A 14,953-nucleotide genomic window follows, 5' to 3' on the forward strand; every position below is an offset into this window, starting at 1 on the left:
CCCTCAGAGCAACAGGGACCTCAGCGGTGCCGACCCCCTCAGAGCAACAGGGACCTCAGCGGTGCCGACCCCCTCAGAGCAACAGGGACCTCAGCGGTGCCGACCCCCTCAGAGCAACAGGGACCTCAGCGGTGCCGACCCCCTCAGAGCAACAGGGACCTCAGCTAAATGTATAATGGTCTAAATTTGCCATTTATGCATGGAAGACAGTTCTAGAGTACTAGTTTTCATGCATAAATAGCAACCCCTTAATGTTATGTAGGCCTTCGTATTAACCATTTGAATTACTGTAACTTTCGTACTCCTCATCGGCTGAAAATACTCCTCAAAAATGGTAAGAGGAGTATTTTTACTCTTCCAGAAAAAATGTAGCGCAACCTCTGCCTGTGGGACATTCCCTGTCAGTATAGAGTCCTTAAAGGGGTTATCCCATCATAATGATCACTGTTAAATCTGTTAATGATTTGACAGTGATCATTTTTGTAAATATACTTTATTAACAAATTCCCACCGATTAGGAGAAAATTCATCCCCACTTACCTCATTGTTGTGACTCGGTCTCCCCTGGTTACGACCACCGCTCTTCCGCAAAATCCCGATGGTCGCGCTTGCCCAGAAGACTTCTTCTTTTCTCCCGGCCGGGCCACTCGCTGTCCTGAACGCGCACGCTGCCGCGCATGCACGACGGTGACTTCTTCCCGGCCAGAATAGTACAGAGCTGCGAACGCGCACGCCGGCTCTGTACTATACTGGCCAGAAATAAGTCACATTGCGCATGCGCGGCAGCGTGCGCGTTCAGTCCAGCGCGCGGCCCGGCCGGGAGAAGACTTCAATCAAGATGAAGCCCGCCCCCAGCCAGAATCCAGGAAGTGAACGCGCGGTGGCAGCAGGTAAGTATGAAACTGCTAAGTGGGATAACCCCTTTAAATATCAGAAAAAGGGTCTGGCTATGACATTACTTAATTCTCTTAGGATACGGGGGTATATGCCATCTGGTCCTGGCAATTTGTCTATTTTAATCTATTTAAAGGGAGCCTGTCACCGGGATTTTGGGTATAGAGCTGAGGACATGGGTTGCTAGATGGCCGCTAGCACATCCGCAATACCCAGTCCCCATAGCTCTGTGTGCTTTTATTGTGTAAAAAAAACGATCTGATACATATGCAAATTAACCTGAGATGAGTCTTGTCCCTGACTCATCTCACGTACAGGACTCATCTCAGGTTAATTTTCATATGTATCAGATCGTTTTTTTTACACAATAAAAGCACACAGAGCTATGGGGACTGGGTATTGCGGATGTGATAGTGGCCATCTAGCAACCCATGTCCTCAGCTCTATACAAAAAATCCCGGTGACAGGTTCCCTTTAAAAGGGAGTCTCATCAGCATTTCACTTTTTTAACCCTTCCCATAGCTCCCTAGCATGCTTACATTTAATAAAAACGTTACCTCTGGCATCAATCCTGGACTTATAGAACCATCAAAAACGATCTTTATAACTTATGCAAATGAGGGCTCGCAAGTGCCCAGGGGCGGCGTTACTCTCGTAGGTGCCCTGCTTGCTCAGCCTTTTCATTGCGTCCCCCCGCCCTTTCCTTTCCCTCTGACCGCCTTTCTACTAACTTGTTATTCCGCCAAGATCCCGCGCCTGTGCAGTCAGTCCGTCGGTTGCATGCGCACTGCGATGCCCATTCCTTCTATGGCATCACAGTAATTAATGCGCATGCGCCGGCTTCGCGCCGTTAGTAACTATTGCGCATGCGCCGGCTAACAGCGCGAAGCCGGTGCATGCGCATTAATTACTGTGATGCCATACAAGGAATGGGCATCGCAGTGCGCATGCGCCTGACGGACTGACTGCGCAGGCGCAGGATCTCAGCGTAATAACAAGTTAGTAGAAAGGCGGTCAGAGGGAAAGGATGGGCGGGCGGAGGGTAGGAAGGGGCGGGGGGATGCAAAGAAAAGGCTGAGCAAGCAGGGCACCTACGAGTGTAACGCCGCCCCTGGGCACTTGCGAGCCCTCATTTGCATAAGTTAAAGATCATTTTTGATGGTTCTATAAGTCCAGGATTGATGCCAGAGGTAACGTTTTTATTAAATGTAAGCATGCTAGGGAGCTATAGGAAGGGTTAAAAAAGTGAAATGCTGATGACAGACTCCCTTTAAGTCGCTGTTGTACTTCTTCCTGGGTCAGACAGGGCACTTTTAATGGGGAATTTACCTTTACATTCTGCATGTCATTTTTTTTTATAGCTTTGCTTTCTCCTCGTCGCTCTCTGCGACTCCCCCCTCATTGCTCTGTAGAGGGCCGACACCTTCAGATTTATACTTTTTACCATTTATATAAATGAAGAACATTTTAGGGTTAGTTTTGCTCTCTTTGGCAATTAATCTCTCGGTCTCTAGTTTGGCTGCATTTATTTGTTTTTTACATATTCTATTTTTTTTTCCTTATAGTTTTTCAGTGCTTCCTCGCTACCCTCCCGTTTTAGTGATTTACGGTAAATGCTTTCTTTGTCATTTATTGCCTTCTTTACAATTCTATTTATCTACACTGGTTTCTTCTTGTTCCTTAACCTTTTATTCCCATAAGGTATGTTCCTCTCACAATTAGATTTAGGATGCTCTTAAAAATATCCCATTTTGTGGCTGTATTTTTATTTTTGAGCACTTTGTCCCAGTTAGTTAGGCCGATGGCCTCTCTTAGTTGGCTAAATTTAGCTTTTTTGAAGTTAGTTATTTTTATTCCTCGCTGTAGAAACGCTCTTTTGAATGATAATTGGAAGGTCATTACTTTATGGTCACTTTTTTCCAGGTGTCCCCCGACCTGCACGTCTGTTCTGTAGATTTTCTGTGGACTCCGGTATATTAGGTGGTTTATAGTAAACTCCTATTAGTAATTTTTTATTGTTTTTAGCTCCATGTATCCCTACCCACAGTGACTCCACGTGTGAATGTCCCTCACTTATATCCAGGGCTGTGGAGTCGGAGTCGGGGGAAATTTTGGGTACCTGGAGTCGGAGTCGGCAAACAATGCACCGACTCCGACTAAATTTAGATTGGAATAAAAAAAAAAAAATGTTTAAATGTCCCAATTCACAAAAAGTTATAATTAATGACTTCTCTACTGTAAGAATAAAGACCAATGCATGCAGTGCCTCACGTAACCGCAAAACGAACACGTTAAGTGACCGTGAAGAAGCATGCTTTTCATGTGCTTCACTATATGGCACGCAACGCACAATTAGGAGCTGCAATACTTATACTTTCCATAGTGTTGTGTTCTGCTTTTACAGGGAACGCAGCGTCCATGTGTAACCTCGCCTCTCACTGATAAGGGAATAAATAAATATGTTTTTTGCAGGACTAGAGAGTGAGACACTTGTATAAGTGAAGGGAATGGAGGGCCAATAGCTCAAGACTGAAGCTGTAAACCATTGGAAAAACTGCTGTCATTTAGCTAAGGCTATAAAAACTTGTAAACTCTGATTGTTAGCTTAAACTTTAAACATGACTATGGGATTCTCCTAGGAAAATCATGTTTTAGAATAAATGCCCCTTCCTGGATCCTCCTTTGTTTTCACTGTGTTTGTCTTTTGCTTAAACTGTGCAATACAGTAGACTGTTGGCTTCCCGGCCAGTAGTCCTGTGGTAGGTTGCGTTTCTTTCCCTCAAGGAATGTATAAAATACATTCGCATATTAATACAGAGGAGTCGGAAGTACATAAAACTGAGGAGTCGGAGTATTTATCTACCGACTCCACAGCCCTGCTTATATCTTCTCGGACTGTGGGCTTTAGACAGGACTTTACATAAAGGCAGACCCCTCCCCCTCTCCGGTTTTGACGATCCTTTCTAAACAGACTGTAACCTTGTACATTAACTGCCCAGTCATAGCTATCATCCAGCCGTGTCTCAGTTATTCCCACTGTCATAGCTATCATCCAGCCATGTCTCAGTTATTCCCACTGTCATAGCTATCATCCAGCCATGTCTCAGTTATTCCCACTGTCATAGCTATCATCCAGCAGTGTCTCAGTTATTCCCACTGTCATAGCTATCATCCAGCCATGTCTCAGTTATTCCCACTGTCATAGCTATCATCCAGCCATGTCTCAGTTATTCCCACTGTCATAGCCATCATCCAGCAGTGTCTCAGTTTTTCCCACTGTCATAGCTATCATCCAGCAGTGTCTCAGTTATTCCCACTGTCATAGCTATCATCCAGCCATGTCTCAGTTATTCCCACTATGTCATAGCTATCATCCAGCCGTGTCTCAGTTATTCCCACTATGTCATAGCCATCATCCAGCTGTGTCTGTTATTACCACTGTCATAGCCATCATCCAGCAGTGTCAGTTATTCCCACTGTCATAGCCATCATCCAGCAGTGTCAGTTATTCCCACTGTCATAGCTATCATCCAGCTGTCTGTTATTGCCAAAGTCATAGCTATCATCCAGCCATGTCTCAGTTATTCCCACTGTCATAGCTATCCTCCAGCCGTGTCAGTTATTCCCACCGTCATAGCTATCATCCAGCCGTGTCTCAGTTATTCCCACTGTCATAGCTATCATCCAGCCGTGTCTCAGTTATTCCCACTATGTCATAGCCATCATCCAGCAGTGTCATTTATTCCCACTGTCATAGCTATCATCCAGCCATGTCTCAGTTATTCCCACTGTCATAGTCCTCCTCACTCATCACTAATTCCAGTTCCCCAGTTTTATTAGTCAGGCTTCTGGCATTAGTATACATACAAGAGGTTTATGTATATTTTTTACCCTACACCTTTCCTTCTGAACTGTCCTAGTCCCTCCTTCCATTCCTCCCCCAGTCCCACTACCTGCCCCCAGTCTCTATCTTCCCCTTCTATAGTGTAATTACCCTCCCCCCCCAGTCTAAAGACTCCTCCAACCTTCTAGCCATCTCCTTCCCCAATGATCGTGCCTGTACAGAGAAGATCACGGCCGTTCGCGCCCCGCACTTTTCCGTTCCATACCATTGTAAAAAATGTCTATTCTTATCCGCAAAACAGACAATAGGACATGTTCTATCTTTTTCTGCGGGACTGCGGAAGACACATACAATGCGGACAGCAAGCCGTGCTCTGTGGGCATTTTTTTCAGCCCCACTAAAATGAATAGGTCCGCATCAGATGCAGACCACAAATACGGTCATGTACCTGAGGCCTTAGATCAGGGATGGCCAACCTGCGGCCCTGACTACCATCAGCCAACAGCAGGGCATGGTGGGAGTTGTAGTTTTACAACAGCTGCAGAGCTGTAGGTTGGCCATCCCCGCCTTAGATAAATGATTTCGGCAGGTGCGGCTGACCATCTAATGCGTACGGCGACCTCCAAATGCTCCCCCATGGCCGACGCTGGCAAGATGTTAGATTTCTACTGCCCGATCCCTTCGTTCTCAGGGAGATGAGCTACTGCCAGTGGTGCAACAGCGACTTTCTTGGTTGGCTCATGTGTATGGGGGGGGGGGCACACAACACTGTTCACTTGAATGGGACTGTGCTGAACTTACGAATTGCCGGGAAGACCATAGAAGGAATGGCCGGGGACTATGGATTAAAAGGTCAGCTGGGTTCACAGATGTTGGACCCTCACAATTAGAAGGTCTCGAAGATATACCAACACCTTCAATGCAGGGAATGGCCCTTTAATACAACATATTCAAAGTATCTGCAAACTTTCTGAAACTAAATTAAGATTTCAACAATTTCTGCTTCAACCGGGAAGTAAAAATCTGACAATTCTGTTCCTTTTTTTAAAGGGGTTGTCCGGGTTCAGAGCTGAACCCGGACATACCTCCATTTTCACCCAGGCAGCCCCCCTGACATGAGTATCGGAGTAGTTCATGCTCCGATGCTCTTTTTTGCCCTGCGCTAAATCGCGCAGGGCAAAGGCATTTTCAGGAGATCCGGTGACATATTGGGCTCTCCACTGGGCTGCCAGGAAGCCCGGGGACATCACCGGCACTGATGGGCGGGACTTAGCGCTGCCCTAGCCAGTAAAACGGCTAGGGCAGCACTAAAGCCCTCCGCCCATTAGAGCCGGTGACGTCACCGAACACACTGCCGTGTGGAAGCCTACCCCGTGAAAATACCATACCCCACATGACTTCCGGTGAAGCAATTAGCTGGAGAAGGGGGAGTGTGCCTCAGCGCAAGGGATCCCTCGCACAGCGAACCACCATCCAAACTCCCTACCCCTCAGTGCGCACGAGTGGACTCACGGACACCGCGCGTGCGCCCTTAGGGGTAAGGAGATCTGATGGTGCGCAGAGGGGTAGGGAGTTCGAATGATGGTTCTCGGTTCGCTGTGCGAGCGATCCCTGGCCCATATTGCACTTGCGCACCCGTGGTAGTGCGCTTGCGCTGAGGCACACGCCCCCTTCTCCAGATAATCGCTTCACCGGAAGTCACGTGGGGTATGGTATTTTCACAGGGTAGGGATTTTTTGATAGAACACCGGCAGTGTGTTATGATAAACCAAGAGCCCATGCCCTGCGTGATTTAGCACAGGTCAAGGGAGCGCATGAGATACACCGATGCTAGCCTCAGGGGGGCTTCCTGGGTGAAAATAAGGGTATGTCCAGGTTCAGCTCTGAACCCAGACAACCCCTTTAATGTTTCTGTAATAGGATGACGCTGCAGTGCTGGTGGACGGAACAGGCAGAACGTGAGCAACACCTAGTGGTGAAACTGTAACACGACAGCGACACATGGAAAGATTACGCTGGTGTCTTGTCCTAATGTAACACCGCATGCATCGATCAGCTTAACCTAAGCCAAATATGGCGCAACTCATCACAGCTGTACAAACCCGGCGGGTGTTACAACCATCACAAGTTACCACAGTAACATGTCGTCAGGTGCCCAGACTGGCAAAGCGCGACAACCCACAGAACAGGGGCGGCGGGGGCGGCACTTTCTGCTATAACAAGCAGATCATGAGGTGACGAGGTGTAATCTGATCAGGAATTGGGAACGCAGCGTCCAGCGCCAAGCATGGGTGGCAAGACGTGGAGCCAGGAGCTGGCAGTACCAGACACCGAGCGTCCCTGAACTTTGTACAGACTTGTCTCAGGAACCCTTATCAGATCTGCATTAACCCCTTGTCTTACAAGGTGGCTTGCATGTGAAGTCCACGTTCCAGCTGGGTCAGTAACGGCTCGCGGCCACTAGCATTATCTGATGTCCTTGGCATCGGCACAGAGACCGTACGCTTTACGTTCTTAAAGAGACAATGACCCGAAAAGTGCAAGAAAGGTCGGACATCTATTAGGAGACTCAGAGGCGAAAGCTGCGGCGGGCGATATATTACACGGAATCATTAGGTCTCTTGACTGCAACAGGACAGCTGCTGATGTCCTCTATTGACCTACATAGGATCGGTGTATTGATCACCCCCTAGTGGTGGCAACAGGAAGCTGAGGGTTTTTTGCTGCTGGTTTCTTTAACCCTTTCAGCACCAACCTATTTCAAGCCATCTGGACAGGGCATTTCTATTGTTTTTTTTTTTTTATTGCCGTATTCCAAAAGTGTAGACTTTATTATACAGTGTTGCCATACAAGGGTTTTGTTTTTTTTGCGAGACAAGTTGTGTTTTTCTAAGGCGCTATAATATATTTTTAAAGGGGTTCTGCAGATGCTGATGATCAGTAAAAAGAACTGCATTTCCTATTTACACCATTGGTTGCATGGCGTACACACATGTTGGCACGATTACTCCGATACCCAATACGTATAGGATTTTAAGTTTTTTTTATTTTGCATGTCCTAATAGCCATTTAGCAGGCCCAGATGCCACCATTGGGTCCCCAATAACCATAACTGTAGCAAAGGAAACAAAAGCTTCCCTTCTCTGCCGAACCCCTTCAGCTGTCCACACACCCCGAATGTATGGCAGCCAAACCAGACCGTGCTGGGACCAGCTGACCACTGAACGTCTATTGGGACCCCCCTGGCCCTCCACATAAAGGATGTCAGAGACCAGAGTCAAGCAGGTTGGTTACCAACATGCCCAATCTTTTTGTTCTGGCAGACACTTAGCCTCCTACCACTATTCTGAACACATGCATGCTCAGCAGCACAGTGTGCATGCGTGTGGGGTAGTTGAGCCATCAGCTATCCAATATGTAGGGTCTGGCTTAGATATGCAGTCGCTACTAGCTGCAGCATCTAAGGGGCTAAAGGGGTTCCCTGGAAGGAAAACACTGATGGCTAATCCTCAGGTCATCAATATCTGATGGGTGGCACCCTCGCCGTTCAAGTTGTATACTGGCTGTGCTTGGCGTTGCAGCCCAGGCCCATTCATATGAATAGAACTGAGCTGCAAATTGGGCATGTGACCGATGAACATGGCGTCACCGGCCTAGGAAGAGGTCATGGTGAGGTGCAGAAAGGGTTAATGAGCAAATTCAAAGCGTCATGAGACCCGAGGGTCCAGAAGGGACAAGATGGAGACAATCACAAGAATCTACAATTGAAGATCCACACTCTGTAGAAACGCCGTTCATACGATTGTTCGGAGTCAAAGCCTCTCACCTTTTCTGACGATTCCTCTCCAGACAGATAGGAGGCGCTGGACATCTCCAGGGCAGCAGAAGCCATGTAGGCATCTGTGGTGGACGAGGACCGTGGGCGACCTGGATGGGAAAGGACGGCCATGATATCCTGAGCAGAACGCCGGCCGATCTGCGGACTCCCCCGCGTCTTGCCTTTGCGGTTCTGCTGCAGGCTGCTCCCCCTCCTCACTTTTGGAGGGGCGCGGATCTGCTGCAGGACGCGATTCAGGGCTGTGGGCTGACCACTCCCATCGGATTCTTGCGCCTGATCCGGTTCTGGTTCCGGCTCGGGCTGGACTTGCTGCACATCGTGGGGGGAGACGGAGGAGCGACGTCTCTGATGCTGAAACAAGTGCTTCAGGCCCTGGCCAATCACGTTGATGTTGTCGAAGTGCGAGCCTTTGGGGGCCTTCTGCTCCCCGTCCACCAGCCTCTTGTATTCGTTACCCCCAGGGTCATTGTCATCGCAGAGGCTGTCGCTGCCAGGCGCCTCCATCAGAAAACATCAACCATGCCCCCCTCTCCCCCGAATCTTCAGTGCACAGATCACTGCAGAAGTTATTTTAACTTGAAATGGATAGAGTAGGCCCCCGAAACGCGCTGGGATGGGCGTAGGTAAGTCATAAGAGTGGAGAGGCAGTGGCAGGAGGTCAGTGCTCCTCAGTGCGACGTCCTTTTAGATCCTCAAAAACCTGCAAAAAGAGATGAAAATACATGTTAGAAGGTGGGAGTGGGAGTGGGGGGCAGACCCCCAGAATTCCCCAAATTCTACCTGACCCACCCTATAACATCCTTTTCACCCCACCCACCTTCCACAACATGTTCTTGCGCGTCTCTCACATATGGCCGGTGACTGCGGCTGGGCGTCTAGTATCGCTCCTGCTGACGGTTTCCTTCCCAGACATCAGTAGTGATGAAGTTTGCAGCCATCACTGACTTGACAGGTGAGCTGTGTACGAAAGAATCATAAGCTGGCGTGAGAAAAGCGACCCTATGACAACACTTCCTGTCTTGCCACCACTGTCCACTTCCCAGCAGGCAGGAAATGTAGAAATTAGGTTGTGGCCGCTGACACGGAGGGCGATTTGAACGCACACGATGTCCCTGTGACAAGGGCGCATGGTCAGGGCACAGGACAGGAAGTGTTGTCACAGGGACAGTTTGTTTTTATAAAAACCCTTAAATGTAACCCAACCATTTCTAATGACCGTTCTCATGAAGGATTAGTCAGCGACTAATGAGTACTGCAGCAGTGGGAGCAGCAGCGATAGTCGGGCGCCGCTTATTCCAAGGGCACTGCTTTCCCTGCCTGCTATATGGAGCTAATAACACAGGACAGATCTGGCACACTCCTCCGGGCGATGCTCACATGCATATTTTATGCTATATTTATACCCTTTATTACGTGACCACCGTTCTGCCAACAGTTAACCCTAAACTGGCCAGGAGCTGACGCCTTAAAAGGTGGGCAGAGACCTATGCTGCCAAATTGAGTCTGCAGCGGAATGACCTGCTCCACTTTTTCACAAACCTAGTACACACCAGCCTCTAGTTGGGGAAGGGGGGGGGGACTTTCTACCAGTGTACTGCAGCGCCACTCTCGTGCACAGGCTGCGACTGGTACTGCAGCACAGGTCACTTGAATCCCGGACACGGCCATGAACAAGAGCGACGCTGTTTCCGTAATCCTGTCCGCCTCCTTTAAGTCAGCATGTTAAGGAGGTGCTCTTACACCACGGGTTCTGTTCCTTCATGAAGTAACCGGGGTGCAAAGCAGGACAAAGCACTCACTGTAATTAACAGAAGTCACACCTAATGATGTAAGAGGGGGAGGGGCACATGTACGGTATATACAGGCAAGGCAGAGTTCACACTTCCGTTATTGTCAGCCAAAACCAGTAGTGAAGCCTCCGCAGAGATCAGGTGTAATGGAAAGATCTGCACCTGTTCTGGGTTTTTGACCCGCACCTGGTTTTGGCTCTGACGGAAATAACAGAAGTGTGAACTCAGCCTAAGGCCTCATGCACACGACCATTGTGTGTTTTGCGATCCGCAAAACATGAATGGCATCAGTGTGCGTTCCGCAATTTGTGGAACGGCGCAGAAAGCCATTACTATAACTGCCTATTCTCGTCCGCAAAATGGACAAGAATAGGACAAGTTATATTTTTTTTTGCGGACCACGGAACGGAGCAACAGATGCAGACAACACACGGAGTGCTGCCCGCATCTTTTGCGGCCCCTTTGAAGTGAATGGGTCTGCATCCAAGCCGAAATACTGCGGTTCGGATGCGGCCAAAACAACGGTCATGTGCATGAGGCCTAAGGCTCCATTCAGACGTCCGCACTTTGGGTCCGGATCAGTTCAGCAGTTATGCGGAACGGGCGCGGACCCATTCTTTTTTAATGGGGATGGAAAATATGTCCACATCTGCATTTCTGGTCCGCAACGCCGCAAAAAAAATAGAACATGTCCTATTCTTGTCCGCAGCTGCGGACAAGAATAGGCATTTCTATTGGGGTGCCAGCAGACCCGCAAAACACTGCGGACGTGTGAATGGACCCTAACCTTGTTACAGCTGTACTGACAATGACACAGGAACTTCCCAACATCCTTCTAATCCAATTCTGTAGGACGGAGATTTCCTCTGCACACGCCGAGCACCGTAACGTAATAAGCAGAGGTTTATCAGATATAATGTAGCAGCATGTCATCAGACGGAGGCATCGGCTTCAGGGCTACGGGCGCCTCTGCTTTACCTTTTATTGTTCACTTTCCTCCTAGATGCAGAATGAAGCAGCCTGCTAAATCTTCATTAAAAGGGGTTGTCCAATTATTTTCTATTGATGACCAATCCTCAGGATGGGTCATCAATATCAGATCGGTGGGGGTCCGACACACGGCACGATCAGCTGGTTGAAGAGAAGGCACTCACCGTGGCCTGCGAGCAGGTAAACAATGAAGGGAAGACTGCGCTGGCACGGCGTGTGCTTTCTCTTCAACCAGCTGATCGGCAGGGGAGTCGGACCCCGCCAATCATATATTGATGACCCATCCTGAGGATATATGATCAAGATAAATAACTTTGATAACCCTTTTAATAATTTCCTATTGTTTTACTTTTGCAGAGTGCATGCAAGTCCTTCACTTAGCTGCTGGTGCTGCTGAACCGGACACAGAATCCATCAGAGCTCTGAACCTCTTTCCGACAGCTCTGCTCCTCTTTCTGTGTTACAGAAGCAGCAGGGATGGGGAGGAGGCGATGCATGACAGAGAGGGGGGGGGGGGGGAATATCCAAAGAGGAGGCCAAATCACACAGGCTGTAGATAGGGAGGAATGCACACACATGGCAGTCTGCAGGGATAGAATCACAACGATCTTACAATACAGAGCAGGAACTGGCCAGATGGGAGACGGACTGGAGCGCAATGTGTCAGTATACCACCAGAGGTTATGTGGACGCAGTGGGCACCCCCCCCCACTATAGACCCATACATAGTCATCAGTCACAATATTAAGAGGAGTACTCCGTTTTATTCTCCATTATGGCTGACTGACCCCACCTACTACATGAGGCCACCTTAAGATTTTCTATTCCTCCCTCCAGGGTAACTAAGTTCCTAAGGCCTCTTGCACAGGAACATGTGAGCCCCGTGGGGCAGCCGCAGCGGATCGCAGACCGATTCACTTTAACGGGTCCGCGATCCGGCCGTTCCGCCAAAAAATAGGACGTGTTCTATCTTTTTGCAGAACGGAAGTACGGGACGAAACCCCACGGAAGCACTCCGTAGTGCTCCTGTAGGGTTCCGCATCTCCGATTTGCGGACCCATACGTGATGCGGAATGCCCAAGGAAACCGTGCCCGTGTATTGCGGGTCCGCAATACGGCCACGGAATGCACACGTTCGTGTGAAAGAGGCCTAATTCGCAATCGCTGGACACAGAGACCTCACCTCCAGGATGTATTATGGGAGGCACACCCCCACATCCCGATCCTCCTGTTTCATGAACGCAATGCAAAACTACAGTAAAGCCTGACACACAGGCAGGGGAGTGGGTGACACTAAAGCGGCCACTATGCCAGAAATGATCTCAGCCATAAGATACACATTACATACGTCTCTATAGATACAGTAGCAAATCCGTGTAGATGGATGGAGGCCTCACCTCGGCATCAGGCGGCGCGCACAAAGACTCTGCTGCAAGCTTTACCAGCCAGGGTGTTAAAATGAAAGAAAACCGTAAATTAAAAAGGACACAAAAAAAAAGGGTTTTGTGCCAGTTGAGTGGGCCTGCAGCTCCAGCGTCCCCCTCCCCCCCCCCCGCCGTGGAGCAGTGAGTAGGAGAGAATGATTAGAGGAATGTGGAGGCAGGAACAGACGTTGCCTGAGCATCAGTAAGGAGGCAGCGGGATCCGTGCGGCTCATGAAAGGCAGGAGAAGAGAGCGAGCAGGAGAAGAGAGCGAGCGGGAGAAGAGAGCGAGCGGGAGACGCCAGAAAAACAAGGCGATGAGGAGTAACACCATCAGCCGGCAGGTGTATGAGAGGGCGGCACTACAAGTCCCAGGATGACTAGTCAGACCCCAGTACACAGCCAAGCACAGACTGATGATTTATTACGACATCCAGCAGTGCGATAGTTACGGAGGCTTCACACAGATAAGTTCTGTGACTTTCTAATCTGCTTTGCCTTTCAATTACTGACTTTTTTTTTTTTTTCGATCTCTGCTGGCTGTCAGTGAATAGGAACATTCTTGCTTGCATTTAGAGGCTGAACACCATAGCTGATGATTTGTTACATCTGTATCAATCTGTGGACTTCAATACACTTTAAGTGTACCGATACATTTTTACTTGTGCAGATAGTTTGTTACAATGTATCATTCTGGAGTGGAGCCTATTTAGCTCAGAGGACTGTTGAGACTGGATACAACTGTAACAAACCCTAAGGGCTCTTTCACACTTGCGTTCTTGTCTTCCGGCATAGAGTTCCGTCGTCGGGGCTCTATGCCGGAAGAATCCTGATCAGTTTTATCCCAATGCATTCTGAATGGAGAGAAATCCGTTCAGGATGCATCAGGATGTCTTCAGTTCCGGAACGGAACGTTTTTTGGCCGGAGAAAATACCGCAGCATGCTGCGCTTTTTGCTCCGGCCAAAAATCCGGAACACTTGCCGCAAGGCCGGATCCGGAATTAATGCCCATTGAAAGGCATTGATCCGGATCCGGCCTTAAGCTAAACGTCGTTTCGGCGTATTACCGGATCCGACGTTTAGCTTTTTCAGAGTGGTTACCATGGCTGCCAAGACGCTAAAGTCCTGGCAGCCATGGTAAAGTGTAGCGGGGAGCAGTATACTTACCGTCCGTGCGGCTCCCGGGCGCTCCAGAGTGACGTCAGGGCGCCCCAAGCGCATGGATCATGTGATCACATGGATCACGTCATCCATGCGCATGGGGCGCTCTGACGTCACTCTGGAGCGCCCCGGGAGCCGCACGGACTGTAAGTATACCGCTCCCCCGCTCCTACTATGGCAACCAGGACTTTAATAGCGTCCTGGGTGCCATAGTAACACTGAACGCATTTGGAAGACGGTTCCGTCTTCAAATGCTTTCAGTACACTTGCGTTTTTCCGGATCCGGCGTGTAATTCCGGCAAGTGGAGTACACGCCGGATCCGGACAACGCAAGTGTGAAAGAGGCCTAAGCTGTAAGACTCCAGCTGCCTCCCTGCAAGTGTCAGTGTTCACTGCAGCTCTGGCATTTTATTCACAAGACTGAAAGATCAGTATGATCAGAGTTAAATGCTTAACCATGGTGGAGGATCATAACTGGGTATAAAGGGGTGGCATGATACAGATACCTCCATTAGGGTCCGTTCACACGTCTGTGGAACGGATCCCCATCCATTCCGCAATATCCGGAACGGGTGCGGAGCCATTCATTCTCAATGGGGCAGGAATGGATGCGGAGAGCACACTATGTGCTCTCCACATCCGCATTTTTTTTATTTTTTTTAACATGTCCTATTCTTGTTCTATAGGGGTACCGGCCAGGTGTATTGCAATATCCGCAATACACTACGGACGTGTAACTGGACCCTTATGTCCGTTTATATAGAGTGGCCTCCTGCAACTGCTGCACAGCTACAATGTCTGAATATCACTTCCTGACTGATCAGAGGCATCCCCTATGCTTTACAGTGCAGCGCTACTCTCTCACACTGGCCACTATACATAAAGCACAAACTCAGCAGGAAATCTGTTCTTGGAGAGATGATTTTCTATTACCAGGCAGAATGATTAAAAACAACTAAACCAACGGGGAAAGAACTCGGAGGTCCACTTTAAACAATGGAGCATCGGCCGCT

At 49.0% G+C, this 14,953-nt stretch overlaps 1 protein-coding gene across 2 annotated transcripts in view; it reads right to left on the reverse strand.

Moving 5' to 3' along the window:
• The window catches only part of TMCC1 (transmembrane and coiled-coil domain family 1), a 91,921-nt gene that overhangs the window by 64,500 nt on the left and 12,468 nt on the right, over window positions 1-14,953 (reverse strand). For both annotated transcript variants that reach the window (XM_040408368.1, XM_040408367.1), the window contains 2 exons: window positions 9,425-9,533; window positions 8,565-9,276 (listed from right to left, as the gene is read on the reverse strand). In XM_040408368.1, coding sequence (XP_040264302.1) covers window positions 8,565-9,080 — 516 coding nt within the window. In that variant the 5' untranslated portion in view covers window positions 9,081-9,276; window positions 9,425-9,533. The remainder of the gene's footprint in view (window positions 1-8,564; window positions 9,277-9,424; window positions 9,534-14,953) is intronic.

This window comes from Bufo bufo, chromosome 9 (assembly GCF_905171765.1).
Source record: "Bufo bufo chromosome 9, aBufBuf1.1, whole genome shotgun sequence".
Lineage (NCBI taxonomy): Eukaryota > Metazoa > Chordata > Amphibia > Anura > Bufonidae > Bufo > Bufo bufo.